At 39.7% G+C, this 14,295-nt stretch overlaps 1 protein-coding gene across 1 annotated transcript; it reads right to left on the bottom strand.

Moving 5' to 3' along the window:
* Positions 1–216: 216 nt before the first annotated feature.
* Positions 217–4,134, bottom strand: LOC132618905 (LRR receptor-like serine/threonine-protein kinase RPK2). The gene has a single exon (XM_060333901.1). It carries the CDS (start codon positions 3,894–3,896, stop codon positions 516–518), a length of 3,381 nt encoding a protein of 1,126 aa, XP_060189884.1. The 5' UTR covers positions 3,897–4,134; the 3' UTR covers positions 217–515.
* Positions 4,135–14,295: the final 10,161 nt, after the last annotated feature.

Below are 14,295 nucleotides of genomic sequence, written 5' to 3' on the forward strand. Positions count from 1 at the left end.
ACAGTTTAAGTATGAAACTGAAAAACGGTAAGAATTTAGTGAAAGTCAAATGTATTCACGCTCTTTTTATATAACCCAAAAAATTGCCGAGATCTAGTAGAAGACCAGTGAAATCATCTGCCCTTCTTTACCTAAGTACCAAATTTGTATTTGCAGCAATATTTGAACTCATGCATGCGCCTAACTCACAGATCAAGTTTTACATGTACAAGAGGCTAGTAGAAATCCTCCCTATCTTTTTGCTCTTATTTAACAAACAAATAAAAATGTGGATACATGCATACAAGTATCTGCACTCTTCTGCAGATGAATCTGCACACCCCCTAATTAGGGACATGGCAATGGAAAAATGGGGGCAAAGGCTGGCTATATACTACAAATTCACAAGCAGGCTGGCTACAAATTGAAATCTGAACCTAGTAGGAGACAGACACCCAAATACACCTTACTATCAAGTGCCAAGTTTATAAAATTACAATTGGGCTAAACCATCCTATCCAAAGCTATGCAGCAAGCTAACACGGCGGGGGCTGAAGTTGCTTCAACCGTCTTACTACTTGCTTCATCGTAGGTCTCGTAGAAAGCAAGTCAACTGTGCAGACAACAGCCAAGTGTAGTACCTCAACCAAATCATCATGTGGGCCAGAATCCCATAGACCCGCAGTAAAGAACTCCTTGGCACGCCCCTGGCGTAAAAGCATGCATGCCCACGCAACAATATTGAACCCGTTCCCATAAGGAGAGAACGACGGATCAAGTGCTTTCTTATCCGATATCAACTCAAGCAACACAACCCCATAACTGTACACGTCAGCCTTGTCCGATACGCGACAAGTCATGGCATATTCAGGAGCAACATATCCAAAAGTTCCGGCCACACCAGTAGTGGCATGTGTCTCTGAAGTTCCAAGCAATCTAGCCAAACCAAAATCAGATAAATATGCAGTATGGTCCTCATCCAATAGGATATTGCTTGGCTTTACATCACGATGAAGCACACGTGGCACACACTGATCGTGCAGGTAAGCAAGTGCACGGGCTATGTCCAAAGCAATTTTGTGAAGTACCCTCCAGTCGACAGCCCTCGTAGACCTCTCCTGAATAAACTTTTCCAAATTGCCACCTGGCAAATAGTTATAGATTAGAAACATTTCTGTTTCACTGTTATGATATCCTATCAGAGTTACGAGGTTTGGGTGTCGAAGCCTCCCTAAAGTTCTGATTTCTGCATCAAACTGCTGAATCCCTTGGAAACGTCCTACTGCAAGTCGCTTTACCGCCACTAGGAACCCTGGCGCGATTTCCGCTTTGTATGTTGCTCCGAAACCTCCACTTCCTATGCAATTGCTAGCATTGAAGCTCCCTGTAGCCCGCACGACATTCTCAAATGTCAAAGGAACCGCAACTTCTGTAAAAACTGTAACCTCTTTCCTGGTAGATCCAGCAACTCTAGATCTTGGATTCCATTTTCTGGTGTAAAAGAATAGGACTATCAAAGCAAGTAGAACCGACACAATAGCTGCAGCAGACGTTATGGATGCAATCTCTATCGAGTTGAAACCACTACTCCCTCCTTTTTGGGTTGATGAACCTGACGGAGACACAGCAGAATCTTGTGAGTCCCCTATTCTGCCCTGCTGATCCGTAGAAGGTGTTGATAGAGATAATGCACGGCAAGGTTGCAGAAAGGGATTACCCTGAACACTATTGCATCTCATCAAATCTTTGTTAAGAGGCAGTGGCCCAGACAGATTATTGAAGGACACATTAAATGCTGCCAGTGTGGTCACATTGGCCAATCCTGAAGGTATTTTCCCTGACAAATTGTTGTTGTTGAGAAGAAGGGCAGTCAAATTCCTCAAATTCACCAGATTGTTTGGAATTTCACCAGTCAAAGAATTCGAAGAAAGTTCAAGCGCTTCTAAAGAGTGCAATTGCCCGAAACTTGAGGGGATGGAGCCAACCAGTTTATTGCCAGCTAAAGAGAGGTAATTGAGATCCTTTATCTGGCCAAGGCTGCTAGGAATCGGGCCTCGTAGAAGGTTCCAACTTAAATTAAGAGCAACCAAAGAAACCAGATTCCCTATACTCGGAGGAATTGTTCCACCAATCTGATTTTTGGAGCCATCCAACAGCTTAAGAGACCCACAGAGTGCACCAATATCCTCTGGAATTTGACCAGACAATGCGTTATTGCTTACATTAACAATCATACCTTTCAATTCATGACATTTCACGAACAAGTCACCAGGAAAAGGTCCAGTAAACCTGTTACCACCAGCAAGAAATGCGTAAACAATTTGCTTGCCTAACATTTCAGGTGCAATAAGCATGGAAGGCGGTAAATTTCCCGTGAAGTTGTTACCGCCGAAATTATGAAATACTGCATGGTCACCATCACCTCCAAACAATGTAGTAGTGTCCAGAACACTTTTACTGGTGAAATGCGCTAGATATGCAGATGATGTATCAAATGGATCTCCACCGCTATGAGCAGCACAACTGTAATTGGAAAAACTTGGAAGTGAACCAGAGAGATAATTCTCACTCACATCGAACACAAACATGCAAGGAACTGGCAGTTTCTCAACAAGCTGTCCAGTCAGCCTATTTGAGCTCAAGTCAAGAAAACGCAGCTTCTGACAGCTACCTAATTCCTCAGAGATCTCTCCTGTATAATAATTTTGAGCCAAATTCACCATCTCCAAACTGTCACAAGCACCCCAACTACCAGGAAATTTTCCTGAAAGAGTTGACCTAGGAGCCCATATCATCCTCAAACTAGGAAGCCTTGTAATCTCTGATGGGATTGTGCCTTCAAAAAAGTTGTACTCATCAGTAGTATAAGCCAATCTTTCAGAAGCGTCAGACGCATTTGGAAGAGGATCCCACAAATTTGACAGTACAAGAATGGATAGTTTGGAGCAGTTTCCTAGCTCAGATGGTATCGGCCCACTTAGGCTGTTCCTAGACACATCAAGAATCTTGAGCTCAGTTAATTGACCAAGTTCAGCTGGAATACCCTCTTCCAACAAATTTGAATACAATACAAGCGACTGCAACCGTCTGCAATTCCCTAAACTTTTCGGAACAGCCTCAACTAAGAAATTACCCGCCATCTCTAGAACTTCAAGCTTCTCACAAGAACGCCCGATCTCACCGGGAATAGACCCGGTAAGCTGATTAAACGACAGGTACATTCCCCTCAGATCTCCAAATCCACCAACAAACGCGGGAATGCTCCCGTTCACTCCATTTCCAGCAAGATTCAAGCTTTGCAAAGCAACACAATTCGACAACGAATCAGGAATACCACCAACAATCTTATTAAAGCCTAAGTTCAAAACCCTCAATTTCCTCAACCCCTTAAACTCAGATGGCAAATACCCACTAACCAAATTCCCTTCCAGATCCAAAACTTCAAGATTCTCCATACCCCAAATCCCCAAAGGAATTTCACCACTCAATTCATTAAAAGGCAAAGATAAAACCTTTAGTTGAGTCAATCTTGAAATTGCAACAGGTACTTTACCAACAAGCTTAACACTATTATTATTATTATTATAAGCACAAACCCTTTTAACTCCAAAACCATATAAAGGAAATTGAGCAATTTTAGCACAAGACAAAGAACCCAAATTACCTCCACTGATGTTCAAAGCAACAACACTTGAGCTACTTCCATCACATGACACACCAAACCAAGAACAGTGATCAGTGTTATTTCTCCAGCTAGAAATCACTCCAAAAGGGTCTAAAAGTGAAGCCTTTAACTCCAAAAGAGCTGATTTATCTGAATCTGATGAAACTACATAACCATGAGCTAAAAAGAAAGCAAAAATAATGGAAAAAAACTGATATCTGTACCACTTGATGACAAAACAACAACGACCCATTACTATAACCCCAAAAGGGTCCTCTAAAATGCAAAAAAAACACAACTTAATTCCACTTATGGAAAATCAAGAATCAAGAAATGGGGTTTTGAGACCCAAAAACCCTAGCCCTAACCCTAATTTTTTTGGGGCAGCTTGAAGAAGAGAGAGAGAGAGAGTCAAGAAGAAGAGAGAGAAGGCTTAAGTTTAAGACAGACGAGAGAAAACGCGTTGCTGCTGTTTTTTTTTTTTCAATTTTCTATCAACTTCTTAACTCTTTTTTTTTATTATTATTATTTGCTTTTGTGCTTCCTTGTACCTTCTTTTTTTTTTCCATTTAATTCTTTGCTCTCAACTGTTTTTGTTTTTGTTCTTGTCTGTAAATAATTTTATTTTTTGATTTTTTTTGGTTTTTAGGGGTGTGGTGGGTGAGAGTGATGGTGGGGTCTGGTCTACGGTTCCGACTCCGGCTCCTCTCCATTTATAAATACTTATCAGCATCGGATATTTACATCAAACTCATGTAACTTATTGTATTTAAGTAGTTTAATGGAGTGCATGTATACATTTCTTAACCATGATTGAGTGATTTTATTGTATATTCATACATGACATACATTTATTGCTTTGATATGAACACCCGATATGGGTAAGTGGCGGAGGAGGAATTTTCACCTAGGGGGTTCAAAATTATGAAGAAGTAAATACACGAAGAAGCCAAAGGCGTTTAACATCTACTCTCTCTCTCTCTCTCTCTCTCTCTCTCTCTCTCTCTCTCTCTCTCTCTCTCTCTCTCTCTCTCTCTCTCTCTATATATATATATATATATATATATATATATATATATATATATATATATATATTGTATTTTTTCCTAGCTAGCTCCGCCCCTAGATGTGGGTATGTTTCTACCCTCTCCGTTACACCTTCTCTTTATATCCTCAAGTGGACATTTAGATGAGTGACACATATTCTATTTAAATTTTAAAGGTTCAGGTCATATCACACTAACAAGTATTTTAATCATAGTTAAGTGAATAAAATGTTTTTGTTTTCGTTTTTGTCTGAAATAATATTTCCACTTTTCATTTTTTTTTATTTTTTATTTTTGGTGTGGGGTCAGTTGAAGAGAGTGATGGTGGGTTCTATTCTACGGCTCTGGTTCCTTAGATAGGAGGTTGTAAAAGACACAGATTAGGGTAGAAGATTAATAGGTAGTTCAGTGTTGTCTCGCTAGTAGTTGTAATATTACTCATGTAGTTTCTTGTTCATCGATGTTTGTCAAGTATTATCTATTGTTTCTTGTACTTCATGTACTTACTGTTCCTTTTTCATAGGCTATGGCATGGCTTCTTCACTTCCGTTATTTATTTTGCTGCCTATTTGGAGTTGCTTTTCTTGAGCTGAATTCAGAAACAGTCTTCAAGGTAGGGTAAGGTCTACGTACACATTATTCTCCCCAGACCCCACTTGTGGAACTGTATAGTGTATGTTGTTGTTGTTTCTTAAGTGCACATTTAGATAAGGGCACGTGTTCTATATAAGTTTTAAAGGTTCATATTATATCACACTAACAAGTATTTTAACCATAGTTAAGTGAATAGATTTTGAAAACTAATCTCCAATTTTGATAAGAAAAAGATATTTCCCACAAATTTGGGTACAAATTAATACATTAATTTCATCATATATTTTAATATTTAAGTTAAATGTTACAACTGTATAACATTCAGCTAAGAGGTTTGTGTTATTCTTTTTTTTTTCAATTTCTCAATTTTCTATGAAACTTTTCTCTCTTTTTTTTTCTTTGTTTTTGTACGTTCATTTCCATTAGTAACTCTTTGCTCAAAAAAAAAAAAAAAAAAACTCTTTGCTCAACTGTTTTCGTTTTTGTTTTTGTCTGAAAATAATTTTCATTTTTTTTTCTTTTTAAGGGTGTGGAGTCAATTGAAGAGAGTGATGGTGGGGTCAGGTCTACACATACTTTGGGGAGAGAGATGGAGACCATGCCGGTCAATAAATGCATCACCACGTCAATATCTACCTTCCTTGGCCAATCAATATGGAGGACGGTAAAAAAATTAGGAAAATTTTACAAAGATATAGGAAAATAAATTTATATTTATCATAATTAAAAAAAAATTGTTCTAATTTATAGGATAGTTTTTTTCAATAAGTTCCAAAAGGAAAATGATGCAACTATACATTTAGTAACAATTTAATTTAACTTTAAGTTTCTCATTTTACCTTTACTTGAGTCGAAGGTCTATCGGAAACAGTCTTTCTATCATCAAAAAGCAGGGGTAAAGCTGAGTACACACCACCCTCCCAGACCCGACTTATGTGATTTAACTTGGTATGTTGTTGCTGTATTGAGTTGATTTATTGTCTCATAAATATCAATGACTTGTTTTAGATCAAAGATTTCAAAAGTCTTCCTTTCATTCTTAATATAAACAACATCACATAAACTTAAACGAAAGGAGTAATATTACTTCATTTACTAAAAATAGCAATAATAACTTTACAAAACAGATACACCCTCTGATACGATCCGGCTTGTGGAAGACACAGATTCAACAAATAAATATGCGGAAACAAAAATGACAAGAAATTGGGGGTGAGAATTGAAGAAATTGGGATGAGAATAGAGGGATAGAAGCAAGACCCAACTAGGATTGGATTTATGGGCAAACTTGGATATATGAAATCCAAACCCTCCCAATTGAATTCAACCTAAGAAAACCTATACTATTTGAAATCAAGGCAAGAGAAATTCAATTGATAGCCACAAATGAACAACTCTTGATGAAATCAATGGAAAATGGTTCATAGCCAACAAAAGAATCCATCTATGATGAACTGTCACTATCACTAACTCTATAGCTACCTAGCTAAACAAACTCTCATTCCAAATAATATTCTCAAATCATAATTCATCCAATTTAAGTAATGAAATAAACTAAGTAGAGTATTTATACTACTAGGCTAAAGAAAACTAGACTAACTATTACAAAAATACCCTTAATGAAGTAAAGGCCTTGTTTGGTAGTCTTCTTTAAGGTAAAATAGCCTCTTGCATAACTAGCCACCGTCATGTCTTGCCATCTTATCTTCTCTCCACACGATCAAGCAATCATCTATACATCATATACTTGATTTGGCTCATGTGTGCTCCTCGGGATCGTATCATCCTCCCCTTCTTCAAAAGGATTCGTCCTTAAATCCATACCTTGCAAAATCTAGAAGAGAATGAGTACATATCCTCCCACAAAACAAACAAGGTAATCATCATAAGGCAAATGATAATACCTAAAGTAGGCATAACAAGCAACCAACACACTAAATGGCTCACTCTTATGATATAACCAAGCATCATCTGAATCTCAAAAAAACATGTATCAAAATAATGCCAAAGACATATGCCTATTCAAGGCAATGGAACACAGGGGTAAATCAAAGGGACCAATGCACCTAGAAAAACAATCATGCAAGTTCTCATTGGTCCAAACAATCAAAAGGCAGATATCTCCCATTAAGTCTAGAAACAATTGAAATATCTCATGGATAAGTGCAATATCACAAATAATCCCAACCCAAGTCAGGAGTCTAACTATCACAGTAGCCCACCTAAATAAAGGACTCACTACCAAGTCAACACCGGGGTCAAATACGAAGGTATCCCTCACACTATTTCGCTTACATTCTCTATGCAAACACAAGATGAAATCAAGTAATAACACTAAGAAAGAATCAAATATATGGATGTAAGTGCTACTACTGTACTCATCACATAAAGAAGTTACCTCCATGGCTTTAGAAAGCCTAAGAATAAGCATGAGCCACGAATACATATCGTTCGTGAAGGAAGTACAAGATGTGACTTCATACTAACTTGTTGTCCAATGAGGTCTCCTCCAATGGGTATCCTCTTCAAGTCTCCTCTTTTGATGAAACTTCACAAACATATCAATCAAATAATCAAGATTATCAAAAGAGAGAGTTTTACCATTATGCTCATTCAACCTATGCCAAGCTAATAGTAGCATCTCCTCACCCCTTAGGTTAGAAGATCTAGCATAGTCCTTCCAACATATATTCTATGTTTCTTTCATATTGCTCCCCTTTTTAAAAGGGCATTATTTATTTTTGAAAGCCTTTTTCAAACACGACATTGGTCCATCAAATGGGTCACAAACCCTCAAGAAAGACTTTTCATCATCGGGGATGGTGTCAAGAACTCCACCTGCCTCATGCTTGTCATCAAGACCAAGCTCATCATCCTCCCATAGTGTATTACAAAACACATTATTGCCTCCAAAGGTGGCTACATTCTCAATATTGGAATACAATCCACTATGCATATCACCTTCACTAGTCATGTCATCATCGAATAGGACATTATCTTTTAAGAGAGAAGAGTCTATGAACAATGAAGAGTCAAAGCATGTGATTTCACTCTCATAAAGATAAAGGTCATTTCCCAAAACACTTTCATGCACACGAATAGATAAATGATCAATTATATCATTAAGTACACCACAAGGTTCCTCAATTAGTGGATTATCATAACAATCAAATTGATCAACACAAGTATCCACACTAGTTGGACACAAATCGATCTTGCAAGAAGAATCAATTCGGTCATCGCTAGGATCAACTAGTGGGTGAGCTATCATATCACATGATAATGTACCATCATGCAAATCATAACACTAGATGGATACAAATTGATCTCATAAGAAAAATGAAGATGGTCATCAATAGGATCAACTAGTGTCGGATCACCCATATCAACTACATTGTCGACCATCAATAAAGATTCACTAAGCATAACACAAGGTAAAGACTCATTAAGCTCAATTACGGACAAACTATCTGTCACGACCCGGCTAGGGGGCCGCGACGAGCACCCGGTGCTACCCCACCCGGGCACCCCCTTATCGTACATAACATAACATCTAGGTGAACCATAAGTCAATTCGTGCTTTTTTTTTCGTTAAACATATTGATCCCATTAGACGACCATCATCATTTAACATATCATAGGCATCTATGCCACATCATAAGTACAAGGCCGACGAGGCCAACAAAAGATATACAAAACATGGGTCGACATGGCCGAACATCTCTACCCACATACACATGACTACGAGCCTCTAAGAGTATGACATATCGTATGAGCGGGACAGGACCCCGCTATGCCCATAATTATGTACACAAAAGAATGAGTACCCAGAAGCTGCGGCTCCGAAAGAAATGGAGCTCTGCTATGCAATCTCTGGATAAGCAGCTATGGATCAAGCCTATCTCCCTGTGCACCTGCGGGCATGACGCAGCGTCCACAAACAAAAGAACGTCAGTACGAAGAATGTACTGAGTATGTAAAGCATGATCAACATCGATATATGAGCATAAAACATAATAGAAGAAATAGCGTAGGAGGGAAGACAATAATATCATCGTCATAGTACTTACCTGCGTCATCATCCGTATTCCATAATAGTACTCGTACCATACTTGTGCTCATATTCGTATACATGTCCTTATTCGTATTCTTATACATAGTCTTATCACATTCATATTCATATTATATACATAGCCATACACTTATATACATACATAGCGTGCACGACCATGAGGTTCAGTGTTTCATACGCACTTGGCCAACCAAGGCTCAATGTTATTTCTACCTGGCCCTACAAAGGCTTCAGGGTTATCCGTACCATCTGCAGACGTGTGCGCGCGTTACGTAATCATATACATACATACATATATACATCCATATACATATATTTTACCCGGTATTATACGCTCGGGGTGTCATTATAGCCCTTCATAGGCACATGTGAATATAATAGCCCGTAGGCACCTTTAGCATCATTATTATTATCATCGTCATCACTATCATCATCGTTTTCGCTACATCTCTATCTTATGCTTACTCGTCAATGGGGTGCGTAGTGCATTCGTAGCACGTATCGAGGGTCGTGAGCTTATGAGCTCGGAGTGTCAATCACTTGAATACAACATACTCATATAGAGGATTTAAGAGTTTGGCCAAGGAACCATGCCTTATGAAAGAAGGGTTAGCCTTACATACCTTTTCGTCGGACTATTCTACACTTGCACGTTTCCTTCCAATGCTAGCAACTATACCTTCATTAATATCATAACAATGGCCAGTAGTCATTCACATCATCCACATTATCTAGATTTCTCAATTTGCTTCTAATTCTCCCATATTTATGGTCATGACCTCCAACTTCGTCCATTCGTCTATAGTGTCGAGTTCATGATCTTAGTACCATTTATAATACATTCATATCGTAACACAACAACATTCATAATTCAATTCAAACTATTCCTCAAAATGTCACTATTCACCATTCATGACCTAGTTGACCACATTTTCTACAATCCATGTATTTTAATTCTCCAATACCTTAAACATCATGTAAAAATCATGAATCTTACCTTAGAAGTTGTAGGAACAAGCTTTGGTTGATAATACCCCACTTTGAGCCAAACCCTAGTTTTTCTCCATTTGCATTTCTTGACTTGAATGGTATTTAATGGCTTGCTTACACTTGATTCACTTGTTTATGTTGTTGGTGACTTATAATCCTTGAAAACTTATGAAATAAATGTAGAGAGATGATTCTAGATAGAAGTGGTGTAATGTGGAAATGAAATAAAACAAGTCTTGATCCTCATATTTAATGAATTGAAAAATCTGTGCTGGGTGAACAGTGGTCGTCCATGGAGGTTTACGGTCCGTATTTCAGTTTACGGACCGTCTCTCATGGTCGTCTTTAAGCTTAAGCAGAACCAGAAACTTAAGGCTGCATGCATGGTGATTTACGACCATGGTTTACGGGCCGTAAATCACTTTACGGTCCGTAAACCTGGTCGTATTTTACCATTTCTCAGCTGGGCAGAAAGCTGAAGCTTTTTGCATGGCAGTTTACGACTGCCAGTTTTTGGACCGTATAGCAATTTACGGTCCGTATTTTGCAATTTACGACCACTGGGCAGTTGCAATTCTGCAACTTCCCATATTTCTTAGACTTCTCATTTTAATCACCCCTGTCCATGCACATGCATTACTCACCTTGTATCTCATCTTAACTTAGCCAACTTCCGCGTCTCACATCGGATACTTTTGAAATCTCGCCTAAGGTCATCAAACGTCGTTTCTTGCTCATGGAAATCATGCACTCATATTCATCACTAGTTCATTCTCTTGCGTACCAACGGAAAATTTTCCGAGGTGTAACATTCTCCCCCCCTTAAGAACATTCGTCCTCGAATGTTAAAGTCTTCGGGGATTCCATAAAAATTTCGGCAGAGTTTCCCCTACATTATGGCACTGCCATCCTACCACAACAGCCCATAATATCGATGCCACACAGGGCCACTACATAATAACATAAAAATTGGCCACACACGACCCAAAAGCATAAAAGGAAAACATGCATACCTTATGATCTCGACGTCTCATTTTGTACTTCTTCCAAGGGCTGAAATAGATGTGGGTACTTGGATCGCATACTCTCTTCTGCTTCCCACGTCATTTCCTCTCGATTCTTGATCCTCCATAAGACCTTAACTGAGGCCACTTCTTTGTTTCTAAGTCTCCGTACTTGCCTATCTAGTATAGCAATGGGTATCTCTTCATAAGTCAATTTCTCTGTTACTTGCACATCATTCACTGGGACGATCCTAGTAGGATCTCCAAAACATTTCCGAAGCATCGAAACATGAAATACTGGATGAACTGACTCCAAGTCTGGAGGTAGATTTAACTCATAGGCCACTTTGCCTATCTTGCGTACAATTTCGTATGGCCCAATATACCGGGGACTGAGCTTCCCCTTTTTTCCAAATCTCATTACGCCCTTCATCGGCGACACTTTCAAGAATACCCAATCTTTCACTTCGAACTCTAAGTCTCTTCGACGATTATCCGCATAGGACTTTTGACGACTTTGAGCCGCTAGCAACCGATCTTGTATGAGCTTAACTTTCTCTATTGCTTGTTGGACCAAGTCTGGCCCTATCAACTTAGTTTCTCCGGTTTCAAACCACCCAATTGGGGATCTACACTTTCGCCCATATAGAGCTTCATACGGTGCCATTTGAATGCTGGAATGGTAACTATTATTGTAAGCAAATTCAATGAGTGGCAAATGATCATCCCAATTTCCTCCAAAATCTAACATACATGCTCGCAACATATCTTCAAGAGTCTGAATGGTACGTTTGACCTGCCCATCAGTCTGTGGGTGAAACGCCGTGCTAAGGCGCACTTGGGTCCCTAAACCCTCTTGGAAAGACTCCCAAAACTTAGCTGTAAACTGAGTCCCTCTATCGGAGATAATAGATACCGGAACGCCATGGAGTCTCACTATCTCTTTAAGATAAAACTTGGCATAATCTTCTGCCATATAGGTCGTTCTGACCGGTAAGAAATGCGCTGACTTTGTGAGTCTATCCACGATCACCCATATAGAATCATATTTACGTCGAGAACGGGGTAACCCTGTGATGAAGTCCATATTAATCACTTTCCACTTCCACGTCGGGATTTCTATAGCTTGCAACAAGCCACCCGACTTTTGGTGCTCTATCTTCACTTGTTGGCAATTAGGACATTGAGCTACAAATTCCGCTACGTCTTTCTTCATCCCATTCCACCAATATATAGACTTAAGATCATGATACATTTTCGTCGCTCTGGGGTGAACGGAGTAACGGGAACAATGAGCTTCCCTCAATATTTGGTGACGTAGACCTACCACATCGGGAACACATAACCTGCCTCGACATCGGAGAACTCCGTCTTCCAAAATATCAAATGATGACTCCTCCTTCTGAGGGAGTGTATCTCTGTACTGCATTAGCATGGGATCCTCATATTGTCGCTCTTTTACTTCCGCTACTAGCTATGAAACTGCTGAATTCTAAATAGTAGCTCCGCTGCTACCTGAGTCCACTACTCGGACTCCTAGGCTCGCTAACTATTGAAGCTCACGGGCCATCTCTTTCTTTTCTGGTCGTACATCACGTAGACTTCCCATGGATCTGCGGCTAAGAGCGTCAGCCACAACGTTAGCCTTTCCGGGGTGATACAAGATATCAACATCGTAATCCTTTAGCAACTCCAACCATCGTCGTTGTCGCAGATTCAACTCTTTCTGCTTGAAGATATACTGAAGGCTCTTATGATCTGTATAAACATCCACATGGACACCATATAAATAATGTCGCCATATCTTTAATGCATGGACCACTGCGGCTAATTCTAAATCGTGGGTTGGATAGTTCTGTTCATGTTTCCGTAATTGTCTAGAAGCATACGCAATCACCTTACCATTTTGCATCAATACACAGCCTAGCCCGATGCCTGAAGCATCACAATAAATAACATATCCTTCCAATCCCTCTGGAAGTGTCAAGACTGGGGCTGAAGTCAATCGGTCTTTCAACTCTTGGAAACTACGCTCGCAAGCATCTGTCCATTGAAACTTAGCTGACTTCTGAGTCAACTTGGTGAGTGGCGCGGAAATAGAAGAAAAACCCTCAACAAATCTTCTGTAATATCCTGCTAAGCCCAAAAAGCTACGAACCTCCGTAGGAGTCGTGGGCTTTGGCCAAGTCTTCACGGCCTCGATCTTTTGGCTATCCATTCGAATACCGTCGGCTGCAACGATATGGCCCAGAAATGATACCGAGTTCAACCAAAACTCACACTTGGAGAATTTTGCAAACAACTCTCGAGCTCGAAGAACTCCAAGGACAATTCGCAAATGATCCGCATGCTCGTCCTCGGATCTAGAATACACTAAGATGTCGTCGATGAATACAATTACAAATAGATCCAGAAAAGGTCTGAATACATTGTTCATTAGGTCCATAAACACTGCCGGGGCATTAGTTAACCCAAACGACATCACTCGAAACTCGAAGTGACCGTATCTTGTTCTGAAGGCCGTCTTAGGGATATCTCTTTCCCTGACTCTCACTTGATGATACCCAGACCTCAAATCAATCTTTGAAAACCACTTGGCACCTTGCAATTTATCAAATAAGTCATCGATCCTTGGGAGAGGATACTTGTTCTTAATCGTCACTTTATTCAATTGCCGATAATCGATGCACATTCTCAAGGAGCCATCTTTCTTTCGGACAAACAGTACGGGCGCTCCCCACGGGGACGAACTAGGCCTAATGAAGCCTTTTTCAAGAAAGTCTTTCAATTTCTCCTTCAACTCTTTCAACTCTGTGGGTGCCATTCTATAGGGAGGAATAGATATGGGTTTAGTGTCTGGCAACACATCAATCGCAAAATCGATCTCTCGCTCGGGAGGAAGGCCTGGAAGCTCTTCCGGGAACACATCCGGAAATTCATTCACTA

Source organism: Lycium barbarum, chromosome 11 (assembly GCF_019175385.1).
Source record: "Lycium barbarum isolate Lr01 chromosome 11, ASM1917538v2, whole genome shotgun sequence".
NCBI lineage: Eukaryota > Viridiplantae > Streptophyta > Magnoliopsida > Solanales > Solanaceae > Lycium > Lycium barbarum.

What these genes read in the sequence shown, in the direction of transcription:
- LOC132618905 (XM_060333901.1), bottom strand. Translation starts at nt 3,896, where the DNA reads ATGGGTCGTTGTTGTTTTGTCATCAAGTGGTACAGATATCAGTTTTTT.